General features: G+C 43.0%; 1 protein-coding gene across 1 annotated transcript in view; it reads left to right on the forward strand.

Annotated features, from left to right (window-relative positions):
* LOC124553489 (voltage-gated potassium channel subunit beta-2) overlaps window positions 1–23,635 on the forward strand; it is a 753,666-nt gene that overhangs the window by 646,642 nt on the left and 83,389 nt on the right. The window contains exons 3-4 of the mRNA XM_047127344.1: window positions 8,078–8,186; window positions 8,325–8,436. Of these exons, the coding sequence (XP_046983300.1) occupies window positions 8,078–8,186; window positions 8,325–8,436 (221 nt within the window). The remainder of the gene's footprint in view (window positions 1–8,077; window positions 8,187–8,324; window positions 8,437–23,635) is intronic.

Raw genomic sequence — 23,635 nt, forward strand, 5'->3', positions numbered from 1 at the left:
TTGAAGTTTAAAAATCATTAAACATGAAGATTTGGTCACGTGATCGAAAACGCTGTGTTATTGGCTGGTGCTCTTGTGACGTCACAAACTAGGAGTAAGACGAAGCTATGTGCGTGTTACAGGAGTGTTCTCCGAAGTTACGAGGTTTTTGCGTACGTTTTCTGGAAACAGTTTAGCTATTTAGTGATGGAAAATGCAACTGCAACTTTTAAGTGACAATAGAAAAGGATTTTGTGAACGCTGGCAGTGGAAACCTGCGAAAACTGTTGTGTTTATGCTTTACCAACTTAGAGCGGCGATATGTGCAGTGACGGACATTCTTTTCCCTGCTCCCTGCAGCGTCAATAAACTCGCTCAAAACTAAAGAATTGTAGAACTTTTGCATATGTGTCCTTATATTGTAACTAGATTGTCGACCATCAGTTATGAGCTAAGACCAAGAGCACTATACAATTATTTTTGGCAAAACGTAGCGGCGATTTCCTGTTTAGAAGACAAAAGAGATACAATTCGAATCACGCGATCGGTGACGCAATGGGTAGCACATCTGGCTGCGTATATATATATAGGTTACATGTTCAGATGATGGAAGTGTCATATACTTTCAGAGTTTTACACGACATACGAAAATAGCTTTAGCAAGAACTAATTGTAGCAGTTGTGTCGATTTTGGGATGTGTTATATATAGCTTCAGATTAGTCTTACTCTGAGAAATGGACAACAGAGGATAATTGCATTTACTGGATGATCAAAAACCAGTTTAAATTTGAAAACTTAATAAACCACGGAATAATGTAGATAGTGAGGTAAAAATTGACACACATGCTTGGAATGACATGGGGTTTTATTAGAACAAAAAAAAAGCAAATATTGCTAGACGCGTGAAAGATCTCTTGCGCGCGTCGTTTGGTGATGATCGTGTGCTCAGCCGCCACTTTCGTCACGCTTTGTCTCCCAGGTGCCCAGACCTCAGTCCGTGCGATTATTGGCTTTGGGGAGTTACCTGAAGTCGCAAGTGTGTCGTGATGGACCGACATCTCTAGGGATGCTGAAAGACAACATCCGACGCCAATGCCTCACCATAACTCCGGACATGCTTTACAGTGCTGTTCACAACATTATTCCTCGACTACAGCTTTTGTCGAGCAATGATGGTGGACATATTGAGAATTTCCTGTAAAGAACATCATCTTTGCTTTCTCTTACTTTGTTATGCTAATTATTGCTATTCTGATCAGATGAAGCGCCATCTGTGGGACATTTTGTGATCTTTTGTATTTTTTTGGTTCTAATAAAACCCCATGTCATTCCAAGCATGTGTGTCAATTTGTACCTCTCTATCTACATTATTCCGTGATTTATTCAGTTTTCAAATTTATGCTGACTTTTTGATCACCTGGTACTTGGCGAACACCAATTTTCTCTTTTGGAAAGCATTGCTAATAGTGAAGATATCACTATATGTCCGCAGTACAACGAGGTGTAGGACGATGAAGTTTTATATACGGATAGATATAAAGCGTGTACAACATGACAGGTGACACAAAAGTAAGGGCTGTGATGTTTGTGAGTGTAAACTAACGTCAGTGTGTGAAGCAGACTTACTTCATCTTTATGTAAGATGATGGAACTGGAAAAGTTTAAAACTTTAAGGATCCCACCTGGACCGTAGGAAGATAAACAAACATTCTTTCTAATAATATAAAAAGGGGTTCATTAACCAGAAAATATCTGTTTGAACGTGACCTGTGTGAGCATCGGTTGCAAATGTAAGCATGTACAAACAGCAAGGAAAACGCAATAACATTCTGTTTCCGATCGGTGTGGTGAAATTTTCTAGTTGAGATTTGCTTATCATATGACAGGACTGTCGAGTCGGTTTACAAATAGTTAAAACGTTCTTTCAGGCTGGGTTCCAACCAGCGATCTGTGCACATCATCTTTTATGTTCGACAATCTGCTGAGTTACCGAATAATTTGCGTGGAGTTGAGTAAAATGACAATTTTCATTTACAGTTTAATTTCGCTGAATGATCCTATCCTTCCATGTAACAGTGGGAAAGCATATCTCGGATGTGAATCAATGTTAACTTCACAGCGCAACATATTTCTAATTAAGTTAGTGAACTTTTGCATCGCCGTGGTGGCAATTTACTTGTGCAGCGCAACCACATTTTATGTATGTTTTCATCCTCAGGAACACTCGAAAATAACTTTTCAGGAATTTTTATAGACGTATTTCTACATTATGATACTACATACCATTTGTAACACAGAGCGAGGTGGCGCAGTGGTTAGACACTGGACTCGCATTCGGGAGGATGACGGTTCAGTTCCGCGTCCGGCCATCCTGATTTAGGTTCTCCGTGATTTCCCTAAATCGCTCCAGGCAAATGCCGGGGTGGTTCCTTTCAAAGGGCACGGCCGACTTCCTTCCCTAATCCGATGAGACCGATGACCTCGCTGTCTGGTCTCCTTTCCCAAAACAGCCAGACAGCCAGCCATTTGTAACCAGTTTTCCGAAACGTAAATTCTAAAACAAGACATCACTGTGAATTAGCCTTATGACAGTCGGAGCAGCATACTAGCCAGTGACGTCACAGGCATCAAATGACTCGAATAGAGTGTTTTAGCTGGCTTTAAAATTAATTGAATTTCATTTCCGTTTTTATAAAAAAAATACTGGAATTCAAGAGGAATGTATGTTAGGAGCATAAAATGTCATGATTAATCATTTAAGACAATTCCCGGAAAGTAGTGAAATATCTTATTGTGAGGCACCAATTAGGTTTCTGTCAGAATACACTGATGCATTAGCTCCATACTTAACAGTCATATACAACCGTTCGCTCAACGAAAGATCCGTAGCCAAAGACTGCAAAGTTGCACAGGTCACACCAACATTCAACAAAGGTAGTAGCAGTAATCCACTATATTACAGGCCCATATCGTTAACGTCGATATGCAGCACGATTTTCGAACAATTATTGTGGTCGAACATTATGAATTACCTCGAAGAAAACGGTCCAGTGGCACACACTCAACATGGGTTTAGAAAACATGGTTCTTGTGAAACACACCTAACTCATTATTCGCGTGAAGCGTTGAGTGCTATTGAGAAGGGATTTCAGATCGATTCCGTATTTCTGGATTTCTGGAAGGCTTTTGACACTGCACCACACAAGCAGGCAATAGTGAAATTGCGTGCTTATGGAATATCGTCTCAGTTATGTGACCGGATTTGTGATTTCCTGTCAGAGAGGTCACAGTTCGTAGTAACTGACGGAAAGTCATCGAGTAAAACAGAAGTCATTTCTGGCGTTCCCCAAGGTAGTGTTATAGGCCATTTGCTGTTCCTTATCTATATAAACGATTTGGGAGACAATCTGAGCAGCCGTCTTCGGTTGCTTGCAGATGACGCTGTCGTTTATCGACTAATAAAGTCATCAGAGGATCAAAACAAACTGCAAAGCGATTTAGAATAGATATCTGAATTGTGCGAAAAGTGGCAGCTGACCCTAAATCATGAAAAGTGCGGGCTCATCCACATGAGTGGAAAAATGAATCCGTTAAACTTCGGTTAGACAATAAATCAGTCAAATATAAAGACCGTAAATTCAACTAAATACCTAGGAATTACAATTACGAACAACTTGAAATGGAAGGTCGAAAATGTTCAAATGTGTGTGACCTCCTAAGCACCAAACTGCTGAGGTCATCGGTCCCTATACCTGCACGCTACTTAAACTAACTTATGCTAAGAACAAGACACACGCCCATGCCCGAGGGAGGACTCGAACCTCTGGCGGGAGGGGCCGCGCAGTCCGTGACATGGTGCCTCAAACCGCACGGTCATTTCGCGCGGCAAAGCGGAAGGAACACATCGAAAATGTTGTGGGGAAGGCTAACCAAAGACTGCGTATTATTGCCAAGACACTTAGAAATTGTAACAAACCTACTAAGGACACTGCCTACACTACGCTTATCGGGCCGGCTGGTGTAGCCGAGCGGTTCTAGGCGCTTCAGTCTGGAACCGCGTGACCGGTACGATCGCAGGTTCGAATCCTGCCTGGGTCATGGATGTGTGTCATGTCCTTACGTTACTTAGGTTTAAGTAGTTCTGAGTTCTAGGGGACTGATGACCTCAGATGTTAAGTCCCATAGTGCTCAGAGCTATTGGAACTATTTGAGCCACTACGCTTGTCCGTCTTATTTTAGAGTACTGCTAAGCGATGTGGGATCCTCACCAGATAGGTTTGACACGAGTGCATCGGAAAAGTTCAAAGAAGGGCAGCACGTTCTGTTCAAAAAATGGTTCAAATGGCTCTGAGCACTATGGGCTTAACATCTGAGGTCATCAATCCCCTAGAACTTAGAACTACTTAAACCTAACTAACCTAAGGACATCACACACATCCATGCCCGAGGCAGGATTCGAACCTGCGACCGTGGCAGTCGCGCGATTCCGGACTAAATTGCCTGGAACCGCTCGGCCACCGCGGCCGGCTACATAGAGGGAAACGATCAGTACAGTACAATAAGGGAAATCAGAGCTCGTACGGAAAGATATAGGTGTTCGTTCTTTCCGCGCGCTATACGATATTCGAATAACAGCGAATAACAGAGAATTGGGAAGGTGGTTCGATGAACCCTCAACCAGGCAGTTAAATGTGATTTGTAGAGTATCCATGTAGATGTAGATGTACGCCACGATAAAGGCGCAAATTTGAATACAGCGAACAGACACTTCAATAGCCGGACGGACGGTTGACACTTTTGTGAACAAAAAATCGGGCATTAGGGGATTTGAACCCGGGACTCCCCCTTCGCAACCCACCAACGTCACCACATGACCATAACTCCACGGTTGTCCAAAATCGCTCAATATTGCACGTATTGATCTTGGATCGATCACTGCTTCTGTTTTGATTCCTTTTTCCACAGTTGAGTACACCTACCTCCTGTTTTCATATTTGGATCTGTGTTCAGTTTTGACAGGCTATCCGTTGGACTATCTTAGCACTAAATCTGAGGTGGATGCGATGGGGAGTTTGCCTTGTAAGTACCAAACGTGTCGAGGTGTTCACCACGTCGCTTGTTATCAAACACTTTCGAGCTTTGCCTCTGTGATATGGGCATTTGCATGCATTTATTTACACTAACGGAAAAATTCTCCTGTCGGCGCTCAAAAAAGGTGAAAGTACTTCTTTTTAAAAGACTCTAACATAAAAGTGGGGAATCAGCTCCTCAATCCTCCTTCTGTCAGCCTAACCAATAATTTTGGTTCAAATGGCTCTGAGCACTATGCGACTTAACTGCTGCGGTCATCAGTCCCCTAGACTTAGAACTACTTAAACCTAACTAACCTTAGGACACCACACACATCCATGCCCGAGGCAGGATTCGAACCTCCGACCGTAGCATTCGCGCGGTTCCAAACTGAAGCGCCTAGAACCGCTCGGCCACCGAGCCCGGCTACGTAGAGAGAAACGATCACTACGGTACAATAAAGGAAATCAGAGCTCTTACGGAAAGATATAGGTGTTCGTTCTTTCCGCGCGCTATACGAGATTCGAATAACAGACAATTGGGAGCGGTCTAAGGCGCTGCAGTCATGGACTGTAGGTCTTCAGAAGAAGTAGGTGATTTCAGTTCAGTTCCTCATATTTTATCTCTGCAAGTTGGATTCGAAATTACTGTGAAACTTTTGAACCTGCAAAAAGACAGATGCTATTGGGAACCATGTGCGAAGAAATCGCAAACAAACTTAATTCAGTTTTGTCACCATTGCTAACATTTAGCGATACCACAAAGGGAACTGCTAACTATTGTTGGTATTAAATGAGTTGCAAATTCGAGTGAGCAGTAACTGTGACAACTGTGTCAGAGAAAGTATCAACGGAAAATGAAATTCACTTTATAAATTACGATCGCGTTATGGCGCGTTATCTCTTTACTAGTGTGCCGTCGATCCGGAATATGTGCCCGCCGTGTTGCGTATCCGCTTTCCGCCACTGCTACGGCAGGGGTGTACACTTCTCTTGCTATCTGGCGAGCTATTGGATTTGGCAAGCTTGAACATTTCTTTCTATCGCTGTATTCTTCCAATATAAAAATTTTAGGACATATTTCGACATACCGGACTGGACAGTTCCCTTGGGAGTTAATGTGCTAAATATTGGACGTTAATCACGTAAACGAGAAAAAGATTAAGAAATACTCGAAATCATCATTGAAGTGCTCTCACTATAGAGCACTTGATGAGTAATTCCTCTCTTCATCTCAGAGTAGCACTTGCAACCTACACCCTCAGTTATTTGCTGGATGTATTCCTGTCTCTGTCTTTCCCTACAGTTTTTGCCCTCTGCGTCTCCCTCTAGTACCATAGAACTCATTCCTTGATTCCTTAAGAAATGCCCTATCGCCTCGCGGGATTAGCCGAGCGGTCTCGGGCGCTGCAGTCATGGACTGTGCGGCTGGTCCCGGCGGAGGTTCGAGTCCTCCCTCAGGCATGCGTGTGTGTGTTTGTCCTTAGGATAATGTAGGTTATGTAGTATGTAAGCTTAGGGACTGATGACCTTAGCAGTTGAGTCCCATAAGATTTCACACACATGTGAACAATTTTGAAGAATTGGGAAGGTGGTTCGATGAACCCTCGGCCAGGCACTTAAATGTGATTTGCAGAGCATCCATGTAGATGTAGATGTAGATGTTGTTGTTGTTGTTGTGGTCATCAGTCCTGAGACTGGTTTGATGCAGCTCTCCATGCTACTCTACCCTGTGCAAGCTTCTTCATCTCCCAGTACCTACTGCAGCCTACATCCTTCTGAATCTGCTTAGAGTATTCATCTCTTGGTCTCCCTCTACGATTTTTACCCTCCACGCTAACCCTCCAGTACTAAATTGGTGATCCCTCGATGTCTCAGAACATGTCCTACCAACCGGTCCCTTCTTCTAGTCAAGTTGTGCCACAAACTCCTCTTCTCCCCAATTCTATTCAATACTTCCTCATTAGTTATGTGATCTACCCATCTAATCTTCAGCATTCTTCTGTGGCACCACATTTCGAAAGCTTCTCTTCTTGTCCAAACAATTTATCGTCCACGTTTCACTTCCATACATGGCTACACTCCACACAAATACTTTCAGAATAAACTTCCTGACACTTAAATCTATACTCGATGTTAACAAATTTCTCTTCTTCAGAAACGCTTTCCTTGCCATTGCCAGTCTACATTTTATATCCTCTCTGCCTCGACCGTCATCAGTTATTTTGCTCCCCAAATAGCGAAACTCCTTTACTACTTTATGTGTCTCATTTCCTAATCTAATTCCCTCAGCATCGTTGTTGTTGTTGTTGTGGTCTTCAGTCGTAAGACTGGTTTGATGCAGTTTTCCACGCTACTCTATCCTGCGCAAGCTTCTTCATCTCCCAGTACTTACTGCAACCTACATCCTTCTGAATCTGCTTAGTGTATTCATCTCTTGGTCTCCCTCTACGGTTTTTACCCTCCACGCTGCCCTCCAATGCTAAATTGGTTATCCCTTGATGGCTCAGAACATGTCCAAGCAACCGATCCCTTCTTCTAGTCAAGTTGTGCCCCAAACTCCTTCTCAATTCTGTTCAATACTTCCTCATTAGTTACGTGATCTACGCATCTAATCTTCAGCATTCTTCTTTAGCACCACATTTCGAAAGCTTCTATATTCTTCTTGTCCAAACTATTTATCGTCCATGTTTCACTTCCATACATGACTACACTCCACACAAATACTTTCAGAAACAACTTCCAGACACAAATTTCTCTTCTTCAGAAACGCTTTCCTTCCCATTGCCATTCTACATTTTGTATCCTCTCTACTTCGACCGTCATCAGTTGTTTTGCTCCCCAAATAGCAAAACTCCTTTACTATTTTAAGTGTCTCATTTCCTAATCTAATTCCTTCAGCATCACACGACTTAATTTGACAACATTCCATTATCCTCGATGTAGATGTAGACCCTGTCAAAGGGGTTAGCGCCTACAGCGAGTGTAACGGAGACACTGGACGTGCAACGTGTACGTGTGGTTTCAGCTGCCGGGCGCCGATCGCCAGCCTGGACTGCATGGAGGAGTTCGGCACGGGGGCGGTGCTCGGGTCGGGCGCATCCGACCCGTCGGCGCCCGCGGCCAACACCAAGGAGGCGCTGCTGACGGGGGGCGGCGGGGGCGGCGGGGGCGGCGGCGGAGGGGGCGGAGGCGGCGGGGGTGGCGCCGCGGGCGTGGCGGCGGCGGCGGCCGCGGGGGCGGCGGGGGCGCTGGCGGCGGTGCGCGGCGGCCAGTCGGGCGGGCAGCTGGGCGAGCACGCGGTGGCCCGCCAGACGACGGTGACGCCGGGGCTGCGCTACCGCAACCTGGGCAAGAGCGGCCTGCGCGTCTCCAACGTGGGGCTCGGTGAGTCTCCCGTGGTGGTGCACCACAGGGGTCGGTGTTGGGTCCAATTTTCTTGTATTCTTTTGTCATCACTGAAGAAGTTTGACTGGATATTTACCCTCAGTAGGTCAGAACTACTCTAGCCGCTCTCTGTAACACTACCGTCCCATAAGGATCACTGTGCGACCTGCCCCAGCACTGGTGGTGTACCACAGGGGTCAGTGTTGGGTCCAATTTTCTTGTATCCTTTTGCCATCACTGAAGAAGTTAGACTGCATATTTACCCTCAGTAGGTCAGAAGTTTCAAATTCTGAAGATGGCAGGGTAAAATAAAGGGAGCGAAAGTCTATTTACAATTTCTACAGAAACCAGATTGCTGTTATAAGAGTCGAGGGACATGAAAGGGAAACAGTGCTTGGCAAGGGACTGAGAAAGGGTTGTAACCTCTCCCCCATATTATTCAATCTGTATGTTGAGCAAGCAGTAAAGGAAACAAAAGAAAAGTTAGGAGTAGGTATTAAAATCAATGGAGAAGTAATAACAACCTTGAACTTCGCCGATGACATAGTAATTCTGTCAGACACAGCAAAAGACTTGGAAGAGTAGCAGAACGGAATGGACAGTCTCTTGAAAGGAGGGGATAATGGAATGAAGTCGAATTAAGTCGGGTGATGCTGAGAGAATTAGATTAGGAAATGAGACACTTAAAGTAGTAAATGAGTTTTGCTATTTGGGGAGCAAAATAACTGATGGTGGTCGAAGTAGAGAGGATATAAAATTTAGACTGACAGTGGCAAGGAAAGCGTTTCTGAAGAAGAGATATTTGTTAACATCGAATGTAGATTTAAGTACCAGGAAGTCGTTTCTGAAAGTATTTGTACAGAGTGTATCCATGTAGGGAACTGAAACATAGACGATTAATAGTTTAGACAAGAAGAGAAGCTTTCAAAATGTGGTGCTAAAGGAGAATGCTGAAGATTAGATGGGTAGATCACATAACTAATGAGGAGGTATTGAATAGAATTGGGGAGAAGAGTAATTTCTGGCACAACTTGACTAGAAGAAGGGATCAGTTGGTAGGACATGTTCTGAGGCATCAAGGGATCACCAGTTAAGAATTGGAGGGCGGTGTGGAGGGTAAAAACTGTAGAGAGAGACCAAGAGATGAATACACTAAGCAGATTCAGAAAGATGTAGGCTGCAGTAAGTACTGGGAGATGAAGAAGCTAGCATGGAGAGCTGCATCAAACCAGTCTCAAGACTGAAGATCACAACATCAACAACAGGTCAGAGCTGCTCGAGCCACTCTCTGTAACACTACTGTCCCATAAGAGTCGCCGTTGGCCCTAGTTCTGTTACATTGCTTTGTCATCATTGAACAAGTTAGGCTTGACATGTACTCACAACAGGTCAGAACTGCTCTATCAGCACTGTGCAAAAGTGGTCACTGCTGGGTTCATTTCATTCATCCATTGGCAGTGGACGAGGTAGACTGTGGTATCTTCTTCATACAGCTCAGAACTGCTGCAGCACTGCTATAAAACATGCATGTTCCACAGGGGTCAATGTTGGATCCAGTTTTCTCGTATTCTTTTGTCATCACTGAGGAAGTTAGACTGGACATTTACCCTCAGTAGGTCAGAACTACACTCTCTGTAACACTACCGTCCCATAAGGGTCACAGTGTGACCTGCCCCAGCCCACAAGGGTCAGTGTTGGATCCAATTTTCTTGTATTCTTTTGTCATCACTGAAGAAGTTAGATTGGATATTTACCCTCAGTAGGTCAGAACTCCTCTAGCCACCCTCTGTAACACTACCGTCCCACAAGGGTCACGGTGAGACCTGCCCCAGCAGTGGTGGTGTACCACAGGGGTCAGTGTTGGATCCAATTTCCTTGTGTTCTTTTGTCATCAATGTAGGAGTTTGACTGGATATTTACCCTCAGTAGGTCAGTACTACTCTAGCCTCTCTCTGTAACACTACCGTCCCATAAGGGTCACTGTGTGGCCTGCCACTGCAGTGGTGGTGTACTACAGGGGTCAGTGTTAGATCCAATTTTCTTGTATTCTTTTGTCATCACTGAAGAAGTTTGACTGGATACTTACCCTCAGTAGGTCAGAACTACTGTAGCCACTCTCTGTAACAGTACTGTCCCATAAGGGTCACTGTTGGCCCTAGTTCTCTTACATTCCTTTGTCATCATTGAACAAGTTAGGCTTGCCATGTACTCTCAACAGGTCAGAACTGCTCTAGCAGCACTGTGCAAAAGTGGTCATTGTTGGGTTCATTTCATTCATCCATCGGCAGTGGACGAGGTAGACTGTGGCATCTTCTCCAGACAGCTCAGAACTGCTGCGGCACTACTATAAAACATTCATGTTCCACAGGGGTCAGTGTCGGATCCAGTTTTCTCTTATTCTTTTGTCATCACTAAAGAAGTTAGACTGGATATTTACCCTCAGTAGGTCAGAACTGTTCTACCCACTCTCTATAACACTAATGTCCCATAAGGGTCGCTGTTGGCCCTAGTTGTCTTACATTCCTTTGTCATCGTTGAACAAGTTAAGCTTGACATGTACTATCAACAGGTCAGAACCTTTCTAGCAGCGTCATGCGATAGTGATCACTATTGGTGGAGACTTCAATCTAACCTCTATTTGTTGGTGGAAATACATCTCCAAAGCCAGTGGTAGACAGAAAACAACTTCCGAAATTGTACTAAATGCTTTCTCTGAGAATTACTTTGAACAATGAGTTGATGAGCCCGAACGAATTGTAAATGGTTGCGAAAACACACTTGACCTCTTAGCCACAAATAATCCTGAACTAATAGAGAGCGTCATGACGGATACAGCGATTAGCACACTCAAAGTCATTGTAGCGAGGGTCAAAATCATATCAACCATATCCACTAAAATAAACGCAATATATATATATATATATATATATATATATATATTTAAATCAGCAGATAAAAATTCGCTTGAAGCCCTCCTAAGAGAGAGAGTCTCCATTCCTTCCAAGCTAATTATGTAAGTGTTGACCAGATATGGCCCACATTCAAAGATACAGTATAGACAGCAATAGATAGATTCATACGGCATAAGTTAATAAGAGACGGAACTGATACACAGATAGTATTTCTGTATGATGCGAAAAGTGGCAATTAGCACTAAACAAAGAAAAGTGCGATGTCATCCACTTGGGTACTAAAAGAAATCCGATAAATTTTGGATATACGATAAATTGCCCAAATCTAAGGGCTGTCAATTCGACTAAATACCTAAGAATTACAATTATGAACAACTTAAATTGGAAAGACCACATAGATAATATTGTGGGGAACACGAAACAAAGACTGCGCTTTGTTGGCAGAACATTTAGAAGATGCGACAAACCCACTAAAGAGATAGCCTACATTGCACTTGTCCGGCCTCTGCTAGAATATTGTCCCACAGTATGGGACCCTTACCAGGTAGGATTGTTGGAAGACATCTCAAAATTGCAAAGAAGGGCACCTCGTTTCGTGTTATCGCGCAATGGGGTGAGAGTGTCACTGATGTGATACGCAATTTGGGGTGGCACTCACTGACACAAAGGTGGTTCGATGAACCCTGTGCCAAGCACTTAAGTGTGAATTGCAGAGTAACCATGTAGATGTAGCTGTAGATTTTGGGTTCATTTCATTCATCCATCGGCAGTGGACGAGGTAGACAGTGGTATCTTCTCCAGACAACTCAGAACTGTTGCAGCACTACTACAAAACATTCATTTTCCACAGGGGTCAATGTTGGATCGAACTCTCTTTCAGTTCATCTATTAGTATTAGACAAGTTAGGTTGTGATATCTATTCTTATCAGCTGAGAAATGACCAAGCAAGGTGGCGCAGTGGTTAGCACACTGGACTCACGTTTGGGGGGATGACAGTTCAGACCCATGACTGGCCATCCAGATTTAGGTTTTCTGTGATTTCCCTAAATAACATCTGGCAAATACCCAGATGATTCCTTTGAAAGGTCACAGCCAACTTCCTTCCCCACCCTTCACTAATCCGATGGGACCAATGACCTCGCTGTTTGTTTTCCCAAACCAACCAACCAGCTCAGAAATGCTCTAGCAGCATTATATAACACTGGTATGCTACAGAGATCAATTTTGGGTCCAGTTCTCTTTTATTCACCTGTCAGTAATGGATGAGGTAGGCTCTGATATCTAGAGAGCTCAGAACAGCTCTGCCACTATTACAAATCACTTCTGCAGTCCTCAACAATGGGTCAAGTTCTCTTTCACTTTTCCATCAGTACTAGAAAATATAGCCTGTCATATCTAAACAGCTCAGATCTTCTTTAGCAAGACTGTATCATATTTGTGACTCACAGAGGTTACTCTTCTGTCCAGTTCTGTTTCATTTATCCATCAGTACAGAACAAGATAGCCTGTCATATATGCATTAAACAGCTCAGAACTGCTCTAGAAGCACTGTACAGCACTGGTGACCCACAAGGGCAATTTGGTTCTGTTTCTCTAGGCAGCCCATGATAGCTATTCTAAATAGCTCAGAACTGCTCTAGCAGCACTGTACAACACTGGTGTTCCACAGGAGTCTATGTTCAGTTTAGCTCTCTTTTATTCATCCACCAGTATGGCACAAGGTAGGTGGTGATATCTACTCACAACAGTTCAAAAACACTCAAGCAGCACAGTAATACACTAGTATCGACACTGTGGTCAATGTATGGTCTAGTTTCTATACATTCGTCCGTCTGTACTGGACAATGTAGGCTGTGGTATCTAAACAGCTCAGAACTGCTATACCAGCAGTGTGAATCATAGGGATCCCAAAGGGATGTGTTGGGTCCAATTCTCTTTCATTCATACGTCGGTGTTGGACAAGGTAGACTGAAGTATCTGCTCTAAACAGCCGAGAACTGCTCTAGCAGCATTGTACAGCTCTCCTCTCCCACAGGGGTGAAAGTCAGCTCCATCACTCTTCCATTACTCTGTAAGTATAATCGATAAGGTATACTGTGATACCTACTACAAACTCCTTTACCACTGCTGTACAACACTTTAGGGTCTACTCTTGTATCCCTTCTTCTTACATTCATTCATCTGTATTGCCTAAGCATGGAGTGATGTGTGTTTCAAACAGCGCAATAGTTCTCTACCAACACTATTTACAAGACTGCTGTTCCATAGGGGTCAGTCTTCGATCAATTTGAATCATCTGTATGTTTGATAAGGTATGCTGTGATATCTAATTCAAGTGTATACAAAACTAGTGTCTCACAAATGTCAGTCTTAGGTCTATATCTTCTGGTAAACCTTCTGGGATGTAAGGTCGTGGTCCATGAAACTCTTCAGCTCCTAACGTTTCGTCCATAGCTGCGCTGGACATCTTCAGAGGGGTGTTTCTCCTCCGGTGAGTCTTGCCAACTGACTGGTCGGACGTCTGAGAGCGACTTATATATCGTAGAAAGTGGGCGTGACCAGAGTTACACGTGATATGCAGAGATAATCTTTGTCAAAGATAAAACTTATCTATCGATCGTAATTTCGTCACGGATAAAACTGTCTAGCAATTGTGTAGTGCTACTGTCCAAATATCACTAAGTTTCATGATCTCTTTTCCGATTAAAATTATCCCTATGTTTATATATTTCAATTGCTTCTCTATAAAGCCGTGGGTAATAGTTCGTCGTCGTAGATAAAATTTTTGCTTCGGAAAACCTCACTTGATGATTTTGTGACTGAAAAGCGTGTTCTGCTACAGCCAATTTATCTGTTTTTCCTAATCGGCAAAGACTTCTGTGTTCTTTTAACCGTGTATTTACGCTTCTTTTTGTTGTTCCAATATAAACTTTACCACATGTACACGGGATTTTATATACGCCACTGGCTGATAGAGGAGCGCGTTTGTCTTTTACAGACCGGAGAACATGACAAATTTTCTTTGTTGGTCTAAAAACAGGTCTAATATCATGTTTACTTAAAATCTTTCCAATCTGATCCGTTACTTTCTTTATGAAATGGAGAGAGACTGTATTCTTCCATTGTTTTACGGGCTTGTCCTTATGCTTTTTGTTGTTGGGATGCAGAATTCTGCTTACTTCTTTCTTTGAGTAGCCATTTTTCTCAAAAGTGTGCTTCAGATGTTCAACGTTAGGAGCTGAAGAGTTTCATGGACCACGACCTTACATCCCGGAAGGTTTACCAGAAGATATGTCATACGGTTGTGAAAGCCTTCATACTAAGTCTCAGGTGTGTTTCTCTTTTACTCATTCATCTGTATTGGTTAAGATATGCTGTGACATCTAGGTCAAACAGCTAAGAAGTGCTCTATCAGCACTATCCATTAAACACTGGTGGCCCACAGCGTGTCTGTCTTATTGCCTCACTGCCAGCACTTTTCTTTTCTTATCATCAGTCCAGTGTTGGTTTGATGCGGCCTGTCTTGACCTTTTCTCCTACGCCAACTTCATCTGTCAAGGGTATCTATCTGATCTTCTTCTTCATACATATGAGACTGATGGCTAGAGGCTGGACATCAGTTTTGTAAAGTACTACTACACAATTCTTAAAGAAAAATTGGAAATAAGGGCCTTTGAAGATTAGAAGACTTTGGTCCTTCGTTAAAAATAAAACATTTGAAGTATTTCAACAAGATGGATGGTACCTCGACAGACTAGTAACTGAGAAGTTGCTGGTTCGACTCTGTGTTTAAGTTGTGTGTTTATTGTGAAATGTAAATGTTATTTAACAAATACTAAATTATAATTTCTTCGTAAATACGGTGTAGTGTAACTATATTTTATTTTTATTATTAATGGCATGAAAATAATTTAAAATTTGATATAAGCTGCGAAATGTTAAATGAAAATATTATATATACACTCCTGGAAATGGAAAAAAGAACACATTGACACCGGTGTGTCAGACCCACCATACTTCCTCCGGACACTGCGAGAGGGCTGTACAAGCGATGATCACACGCACGGCACAGCGGACACACCAGGAACCGCGGTGTTGGCCGTCGAATGGCGCTAGCTGCGCAGCATTTGTGCACCGCCGCCGTCAGTGTCAGCCAGTTTGCCGTGGCATACGGAGCTCCATCGCAGTCTTTAACACTGGTAGCATGCCGCGACAGCGTGGACGTGAACCGTATGTGCAGTTGACGGACTTTGAGCGAGGGCGTATAGTGGGCATGCGGGAGGCCGGGTGGACGTACCGCCGAATTGCTCAACACGTGGGGCGTGAGGTCTCCACAGTACATCGATGTTGTCGCCAGTGGTCGGCGGAAGGTGCACGTGCCCGTCGACCTGGGACCGGACCGCAGCGACGCACGGATGCACGCCAAGACCGTAGGATCCTACGCAGTGCCGTAGGGGACCGCACCGCCACTTCCCAGCAAATTAGGGACACTGTTGCTCCTGGGGTATCGGCGAGGACCATTCGCAACCGTCTCCATGAAGCTGGGCTACGGTCCCGCACACCGTTAGGCCGTCTTCCGCTCACGCCCCAACATCGTGCAGCCCGCCTCCAGTGGTGTCGCGACAGGCGTGAATGGAGGGACGAATGGAGACGTGTCGTCTTCAGCGATGAGAGTCGCTTCTGCCTTGGTGCCAATGATGGTCGTATGCGTGTTTGGCGCCGTGCAGGTGAGCGCCACAATCAGGACTGCATACGACCGAGGCACACAGGGCCAACACCCGGCATCGTGGTGTGGGGAGCGATCTCCTACACTGGCCGTACACCACTGGTGATCGTCGAGGGGACACTGAATAGTGCACGGTACATCCAAACCGTCATCGAACCCATCGTTCTACCATTCCTAGGCCGGCAAGGGAACTTGCTGTTCCAACAGGACAATGCACGTCCGCATGTATCCCGTGCCACCCAACGTGCTCTAGAAGGTGTAAGTCAACTACCCTGGCCAGCAAGATCTCCGGATCTGTCCCCCATTGAGCATGTTTGGGACTGGATGAAGCGTCGTCTCACGCGGTCTGCACGTCCAGCACGAACGCTGGTCCAACTGAGGCGCCAGGTGGAAATGACATGGCTAGCCGTTCCACAGGACTACACCCAGCATCTCTACGATCGTCTCCATGGGAGAATAGCAGCCTGCATTGCTGCGAAAGGTGGATATACACTGTACTAGTGCCGACATTGTGCATGCTCTGTTGCCTGTGTCTATGTGCCTGTGGTTCTGTCAGTGTGATCATGTGATGTATCTGACCCCAGGAATGTGTCAATAAAGTTTCCCCTTCCTGGGACAATGAATTCACGGTGTTCTTATTTCAATTTCCAGGAGTGTATTAATACTTTATTTAGTCTCTAGAAATAAAATATAGTGTTTTCATTTTATATTTGATGTTTTGTATTTTTGTAGCATATTTAAATTTAATATGAATAATCGCATATGCATGCAGTTATTAATTAAATTATGTACTTAATTGAACTCTATATATAAAAGGAAACGTCCTGACTTACTGACACATCATCACCCGGCCCAAACTGCTAACAACAAAAACCCGGAGAGGATGTTGCTCTTTGATCTAACACTGTAGTGATTGTTTAAGAAGGGATATTTCGAAATTCCTCTCCTAAAGGCCTCAAATTGGGGATGTGTGGGTTTTTAAACATATGTCGCTATTAAGGCAATTTTGAAGCCAGAACTGTGAAAATTGTTATGTAGTTTGTTGGTCAGAAATAAAGAAATATGTGTTCCAGAACTTTTGGGAATTCGACCACTAAGGGGTTGAAATGATGAGTGAACTTTTATTTGATAAATCATTCTTAAATAACTCACAAAACAATTTTATTGTCTCATCTACGAAAACTGGTATTTTGACTTCTCAGTTAGCAAAAAAAAAAAAAAAAAAAATCCGTATTTCATTGTTTATGGAAGTTAAACTGATAAAGGTAGGAAATAGGGGATGAAAATTTTTATGAAAATACTTCGTTATTCAGAAACATTTATAAAGCTAAATGTATGAAAACTGGTATGTGAATTCTCAATTAGAAGTAAAGAAATATGTGTTAGACAATGAAAGCTTCTATGGAAATACCACCACAAGAGCTCACAAGGGTGAATTAATGAAGACCTACAACTTCAGCCACCAGAATCGCTTTTTGGTCAGAAGTAGATTCAGGAAAGACCGTACTTCAGCGACTATAATTAGCGTGAAAAATTTAGATGGTGTTGCAGTTTGTGAAATAAATCAAAGAAGGCTATTTAACAGTCAGCACGAGAAAGTGTCGTGGTCAGAATTGCAGAGAAAAGCAACCAGATCTTTAACACACTAATTTTTCTGTAGGCCTAATTTATATTTATAAAATTATTTTTTTATAATTACTATGCAAATGCGAGCAAAGCAATGAGTGCTAAGCCCAGTTAAATATAAACTATGACATAAAATAAAAATTAAAATGTTTGAGAATTAACTTTTTCATTTCGTAATAAATGTAGAATTTAAATAAAGAGATATTTGCTTCTAGCAAGAGTCGAACCAGGAACTTCATGCTTACTGAATTTTAACACTACACTTTTTGTAATATAAACATAATTTATTGTAAAAAGTACAATGTGCAGTCATTTCTGCTGAGCAGCTTGTGTTTTCGTTCTACATTCTTCTGTCCATTTTAGCTACTGTTTTATTTCGGATTTTGTTTCCTTGCAAACCGCTGGTTTCTCAAAAATTGTGCATCCACACCCAGTGTTGATTCATGGTGGTAAGTCTTTGGTTTCTCGCTGCTATTTCTGTGTGCTTTCCTATTTCTTATGATTCATGTGATTTTTTTTCTTTGCCGTTTTCGGTCACCTAGTTACTACATCCAGCCAAATTCTCTATGTCCAACTACAAGACAAAGGCCGGCCTGAGTGGCCGAGCGGTTATAGGCACTACAGTCTGGAACCGCGCGACCGCTACTGTCGCAGGTTCGAATCCTGCCTCGGGCATGGATGTGTGTGATGTCCTTAGGTTAGTTAGGTTTAAGCAGTTCTAAGTTCTAGGCGACTGATGACCTCAGATCTTAAGTCCCATAGTGCTCAGAGCCATTTGAACCATTTTGAACAAGACAAAGTGTTATGAAGACATGCGATTCTATTAATTTCATAGAATGTCTAGATAAAACCCGTTCTTGACGTTTTGACTATGAGTCCTTAGCCATTACAGATTAATGGATAAAAGAGAAGTTGTTGCAACACTGACTATCGTGGAACATGAGTGTAGTATACTACTGATGAACTGCGGTTCATCTTCTAACCCATTCAACTAGAGTCAGTTTGTTGAAATTCTTGGAACGTCCTGAACTTAATGATGGTCAGAAACCTTCTAATCTTCAATGGCTATTTTTTTTAGTGTTTAGTGTTTTCCTGAGTATTGTGTACAACTGCTGTAGGCATTTGATGTCTGGGCACTACACTTCAAATCCCATATGAAGATACTCTCAGTATATTCTTCTTGTCAGAGTAGAACTTGCACACATCTTCAAATTTTTGCTGGATGTATTCCAATCTCTATCTTCCCCTACACTTCCCTTCGTCTACAGCTCTCTCTAGTATATTTCTGGCTATTTCCTGACCTCTTAATACATGACCCACCGTCTGGTCCCTTCATATTGTTTCTGTTTTGTATACGTTTTCCTACTCATCGACACTACAGAAAGTTCCTCCATTTCTTATTTTACCAGTCCACCTAATTTTCAACATGCTTCTGTGGCACCACATCTCAGACGCTTCGATTCTCATCAGTACCTGTATAAAGAGCTCAAAATTGCTCTAGCTGCATTGTACAGTACTGGTGCATGCCACAGGGGTCGATGTTAGATCCACTTCTCTTTATTTATTCACCAGCACTGCACAAGACGCACTGTGAGATCTTATCCGCTCTGCTGCAAAATGCTTTACCAGTACTGGACAACATTGATACCCCACAATGGTCAATGCTAGATACATTTCTCTCATTTATTCATACGTGCTGGATAAAATTGAATGTAGGTTCGTTCAGATGGCTCTGAGGTCAACAGTCCCCTAGAACTTAGGACTAATTAAACCTCACTAACCTAAGGGCATCACACACATCCGTACCCGTGGCAGGATTCGAACCTGCGACCGTAGCAGCAACGCGGTTCCAGACTGAAGCGCCTAGATCCGCTCGGCCACGGTTTCCGGCTCTGAAAGTTGGGGCCTGCTGTTGCGTAAGCATATCAGAATGCTTGAACCACAGTGCTCAGGGGAAGTTAGCTAAATCTTGTATCTAGCATCCCAAAACACACATATAATCGAAATGTTGCGACCTTAATACAGCTAAATTGTGTATTTAATCTTGACTGATAGTTAGCCCAAGTAAGGAAATAATATAATGGCCAATGAAACATTCAGTAATTCCACAACATAACTCAATATGTTTGTTGCAAACCAATCTATAGCGATAGAAAATTCGTAACGTCAGAAAACTTGGCATTCGTCGCTCCTGCTGAATAAGAATTGTTGTTGTTGTTGGGGTCTTCAGTTCTGAGACTGGTTTGATGCAGCTCTCCATGCTACACTATTCTGTGCAAGCTTCTTCATCTCCCAGTACCTACTGCAGCCTACATCTTTCTGAATCTGCTTAGTGTTTTATCTCTTGGTCTCCCTCTACGATTTTTAACCTCCACGCTGCCCTCCAATACTAAATTGGTGATCCCTTATACCTCAGAACATGTCCTACCAACCGATCCCTTCTTCTAGTCAAGTTGTGCCACAAGCTCCTCTCTCCCCAATTCTATTCAATACCTCCTCATTAGTTATGTGATCTACCCACCTAATCTTCAACATTCTTCTGTAGCACCACATTTCGAAAGCTTCCATTCTCTTCTTGTCCAAACTATTTATTGTCCATGTTTCACTTCCATACATGGCTACACTCCATACAAATACTTTCAGAAATGACTTCCAGACACTTAAATCTACACTCGACGTCAACAAATTTCTCTTCTTCAGAAACGCTTTCCTTCCCATTGCCAGTCTACATTTTATATCCTCTCTACTTCGGCAATCATTAGTTACTTTGCTCCCCAAATAGCAAAACTCCTTTACTACTTTAAGTGTCTCATTTCCTAATCTAATTCCCTCAGCATCACCCGACTTAATTCGACTACATTCCATTATCCTCGTTTTGCTTTTGTTGATGTTCATCTTATATACTCCTATCAAGACACTGTCCATTCCGTTCAGCTGCTCTTCCAGTTCTATGCTATATCTGACAGAATTACAATGTCATCGGTGAACCTCAAAGTTTTTATTTCTTCTCCAAGGATTTCAATTCCTACTCCGGATTTTTCTTTTGTTTCCTGTACTGCTTGCTCAATATACAGATTGAACAACATCGGGGACAGGCTACAATCCTGTCTCACTCCCTTCCCAACCACTGCTTCCCTTTCATGCCCCTCAACTCTTATAACTGCCATCTGGTTTCTGTACAAATTGTAAATAGCCTTTCGCTCCCTGTATTTTAACCCTGCCACCTTTAAAATTTGAAAGAGAGTATTCTAGTCAACATTGTCAAAAGCTTTCTCTAAGTCTACAAATGCTAGAAACGTAGGTTTGCCTTTCCTTAATCTTTCTTCTAAGATAAGTCGTAGGGTCAGTATTGCCTCACGTGTTCCAACATTTCTACGGAATCCAAACTGATCTTCCCCGAGGTCGGCTTCTATCAGTTTTTCCATTCGTCTGTAAAGAATTCGTGTTAGTATTTTGCAGCTGTGACTTATTAAACTGATAGTTCGGTAATTTTCACATCTGTCAACACCTGCTTTCTTTGGAATTGGAATTATTATATTCTTCTTGAAGTCTGAGAGTATTTCGCCTGTCTCATACATCTTGCTCACCAGATGGTAGAGTTTTGTCAGGGCTGGCTCTCCCAAGGCCGTCAGTAGTTCTAATGGAATGTTGTCTACTCCCGGGGCCTTGTTTCGACTCAGGTCATTCATTGCTCTGTCAAACTCTTCACGCAGTATCGTATCTCCCATTTCATCTTCATCTACATCCTCTTCCATTTCCATAATATTGTCCTCAAGTACATCGCCCTTTTATAGACCCTCTATATACTCCTTCCACCTCTGCTTTCCCTTCTTTTTTACAGTACTAAACATAAATCACGTTAAAAATTATTAAATTAGTTGCATAACATGTTTCGTAACTTATAACTACTTCAGTAGACATGTGGTTGACTGGTTCAAATGGCTCTGAGCACTATGGGACTTAACATCTGAGGTCATCACTCCCCTAGAACTTAGAACTACTGAGACCTAACTAAGCTAAGGACATCACACACATCGATGCCCAATGCAGGAATCGAACCTGCGACCGTAGCAGTCGCGCGGTTCCAGACTGTAGCGCCTAGAACCGCTCGGCCACAACGGCCGGCTCATCGTGGGTGACTGGCTTGCGTGTTCAATGATAGGTGTTTTACTCATATTGCAAGCATGGGCAGCGGCAGTGAGTGGCTCTTCACTTCACAGGTTTACCTGTGAAAACTCGCATTGCTTTTTAACCATACTGGTTTAGTATTTAATCTGAGAGACCCAGTAGCAGTAGTTCTAGTGTGATGAGATTACTGTCTTATTTTTCCGCGTATTATATTCCTGTTAAAGTTTTTCATGTGTGCAGCTGTAACTGTTAAAGGCAAGTGCGCACGAAGATGGGCCCCAATAACATATCGTGCTTCACAGAATAACCAGGGTGTATCATACAGCCGAAGTGGAGTGATATTCCTTTTGTGACGTCATCAGTTTTTTGACTGATTTGATGCAGGCAGCCACGAATTCCTCCGCTGTGCCAACCTGTTCATCTCAGACTAGCACTTGCAGCCTACGTCATCAATTATTTGTATTCCAATCTCTGTCTTCCTCTACACTTCTTGTCCTCTACAGCTCCCTCTAGTACCATGAAAGTCAATCCCTGATGTCTTAACAGATGTCCTACCATCCTCTGCCTTCTCCTGTTTTCCTTTCTGCGTCCGTTCTTCGGAACGTCCCCCTGCGGTCATTAGAGACGTGATTGTGCGCGGTTCCTCATTCTTCATCTTGTCCGTCCACCTGGTTTTCAACATCCTTCTGTAACACCACATCTCAAATGCGTCGATCCTCTACTATTCCGGTTTTCCTTCAGTTGCTACCAAACAACGCTGTGCTTCAAACGTACATTCTCAGAAATTTCTAGAAATGACTATACTCGTTCACCTTTGGAAATTCGTTGATCGGTCCTTTTTGGTACCCATTCCTTTTTACTCTTTCACTGTCCATTTTTTTATACATGAAATGTATAAAGGGTGGTCCATTGATAGTGACCGGGCTAAAAATCTCACGAAATAAGCATCAAACATAAAAAGGACAAAGAACGAAATTCGTCTAGCTTGAAGGGAGAAACCAGATGGCGCTTCGGTTGGCCCGCTAGATGGCGCTGCCATAGGTCAAACGGATATCATCTCCGTTTTTTAAAATAGGAACCCCCATTTTTATTACATATTCGTGTAGTACGTAAAGAAATATGAATGTTTTAGTTGGACCACTTTTTTCGCTTTGTGATATATGGCTCTGTAATAGTCACAAACTTATGGCTCACCATTTTCGACGAACAGTTGGTAACAGGTAAGTTTTTCAAATTAAAATACAGAACGTACGTACGTTTGAACATTTTATTTCAGTTGTTCCAATGTGATACATGTACCTTTCTGAGCTTATCATTTCTGAGAACTCATGCTGTTACTGCGCGATTACCTGTAAATACCACATTAATGCAATAAATGCTCAAAATAAAGTATGTCAACCTGAATGCATTTGGCAATAAGTGTAACGACATTCCTCTCAACAGCGAGTCGTTCGCCTTCCTTAATGTTCGCACATGCATTGACAATGCGCTGACGCGTGTTGTCATGCATTGTCGGTGGATCGCGATAGCAAATATCCTTCAACTTTCCTCACAGAAAGAAATCCGGGGACGTCACATCCGGTGAACGTGCGGTCCACGGTATGGTGCTTCGACAACCAATCCACCTGTCATGAAATATGCTATTCAGTACCGCTTCAACCGCACGCGAGCTATGTGCCAGTCTTCCACCATGTTGGAAGTACATCGCCATTCTGTCACGCAGTGAAACATCTTGTAGTAACATCCGTAGAATATTACGTAGGAAATCTGCATACATTGCACTATTCAGATTGCCATTGATAAAAT

This window comes from Schistocerca americana, chromosome 11 (genome assembly GCF_021461395.2).
Source record: "Schistocerca americana isolate TAMUIC-IGC-003095 chromosome 11, iqSchAmer2.1, whole genome shotgun sequence".
NCBI classification, from domain to species: Eukaryota; Metazoa; Arthropoda; class Insecta; order Orthoptera; family Acrididae; genus Schistocerca; species Schistocerca americana.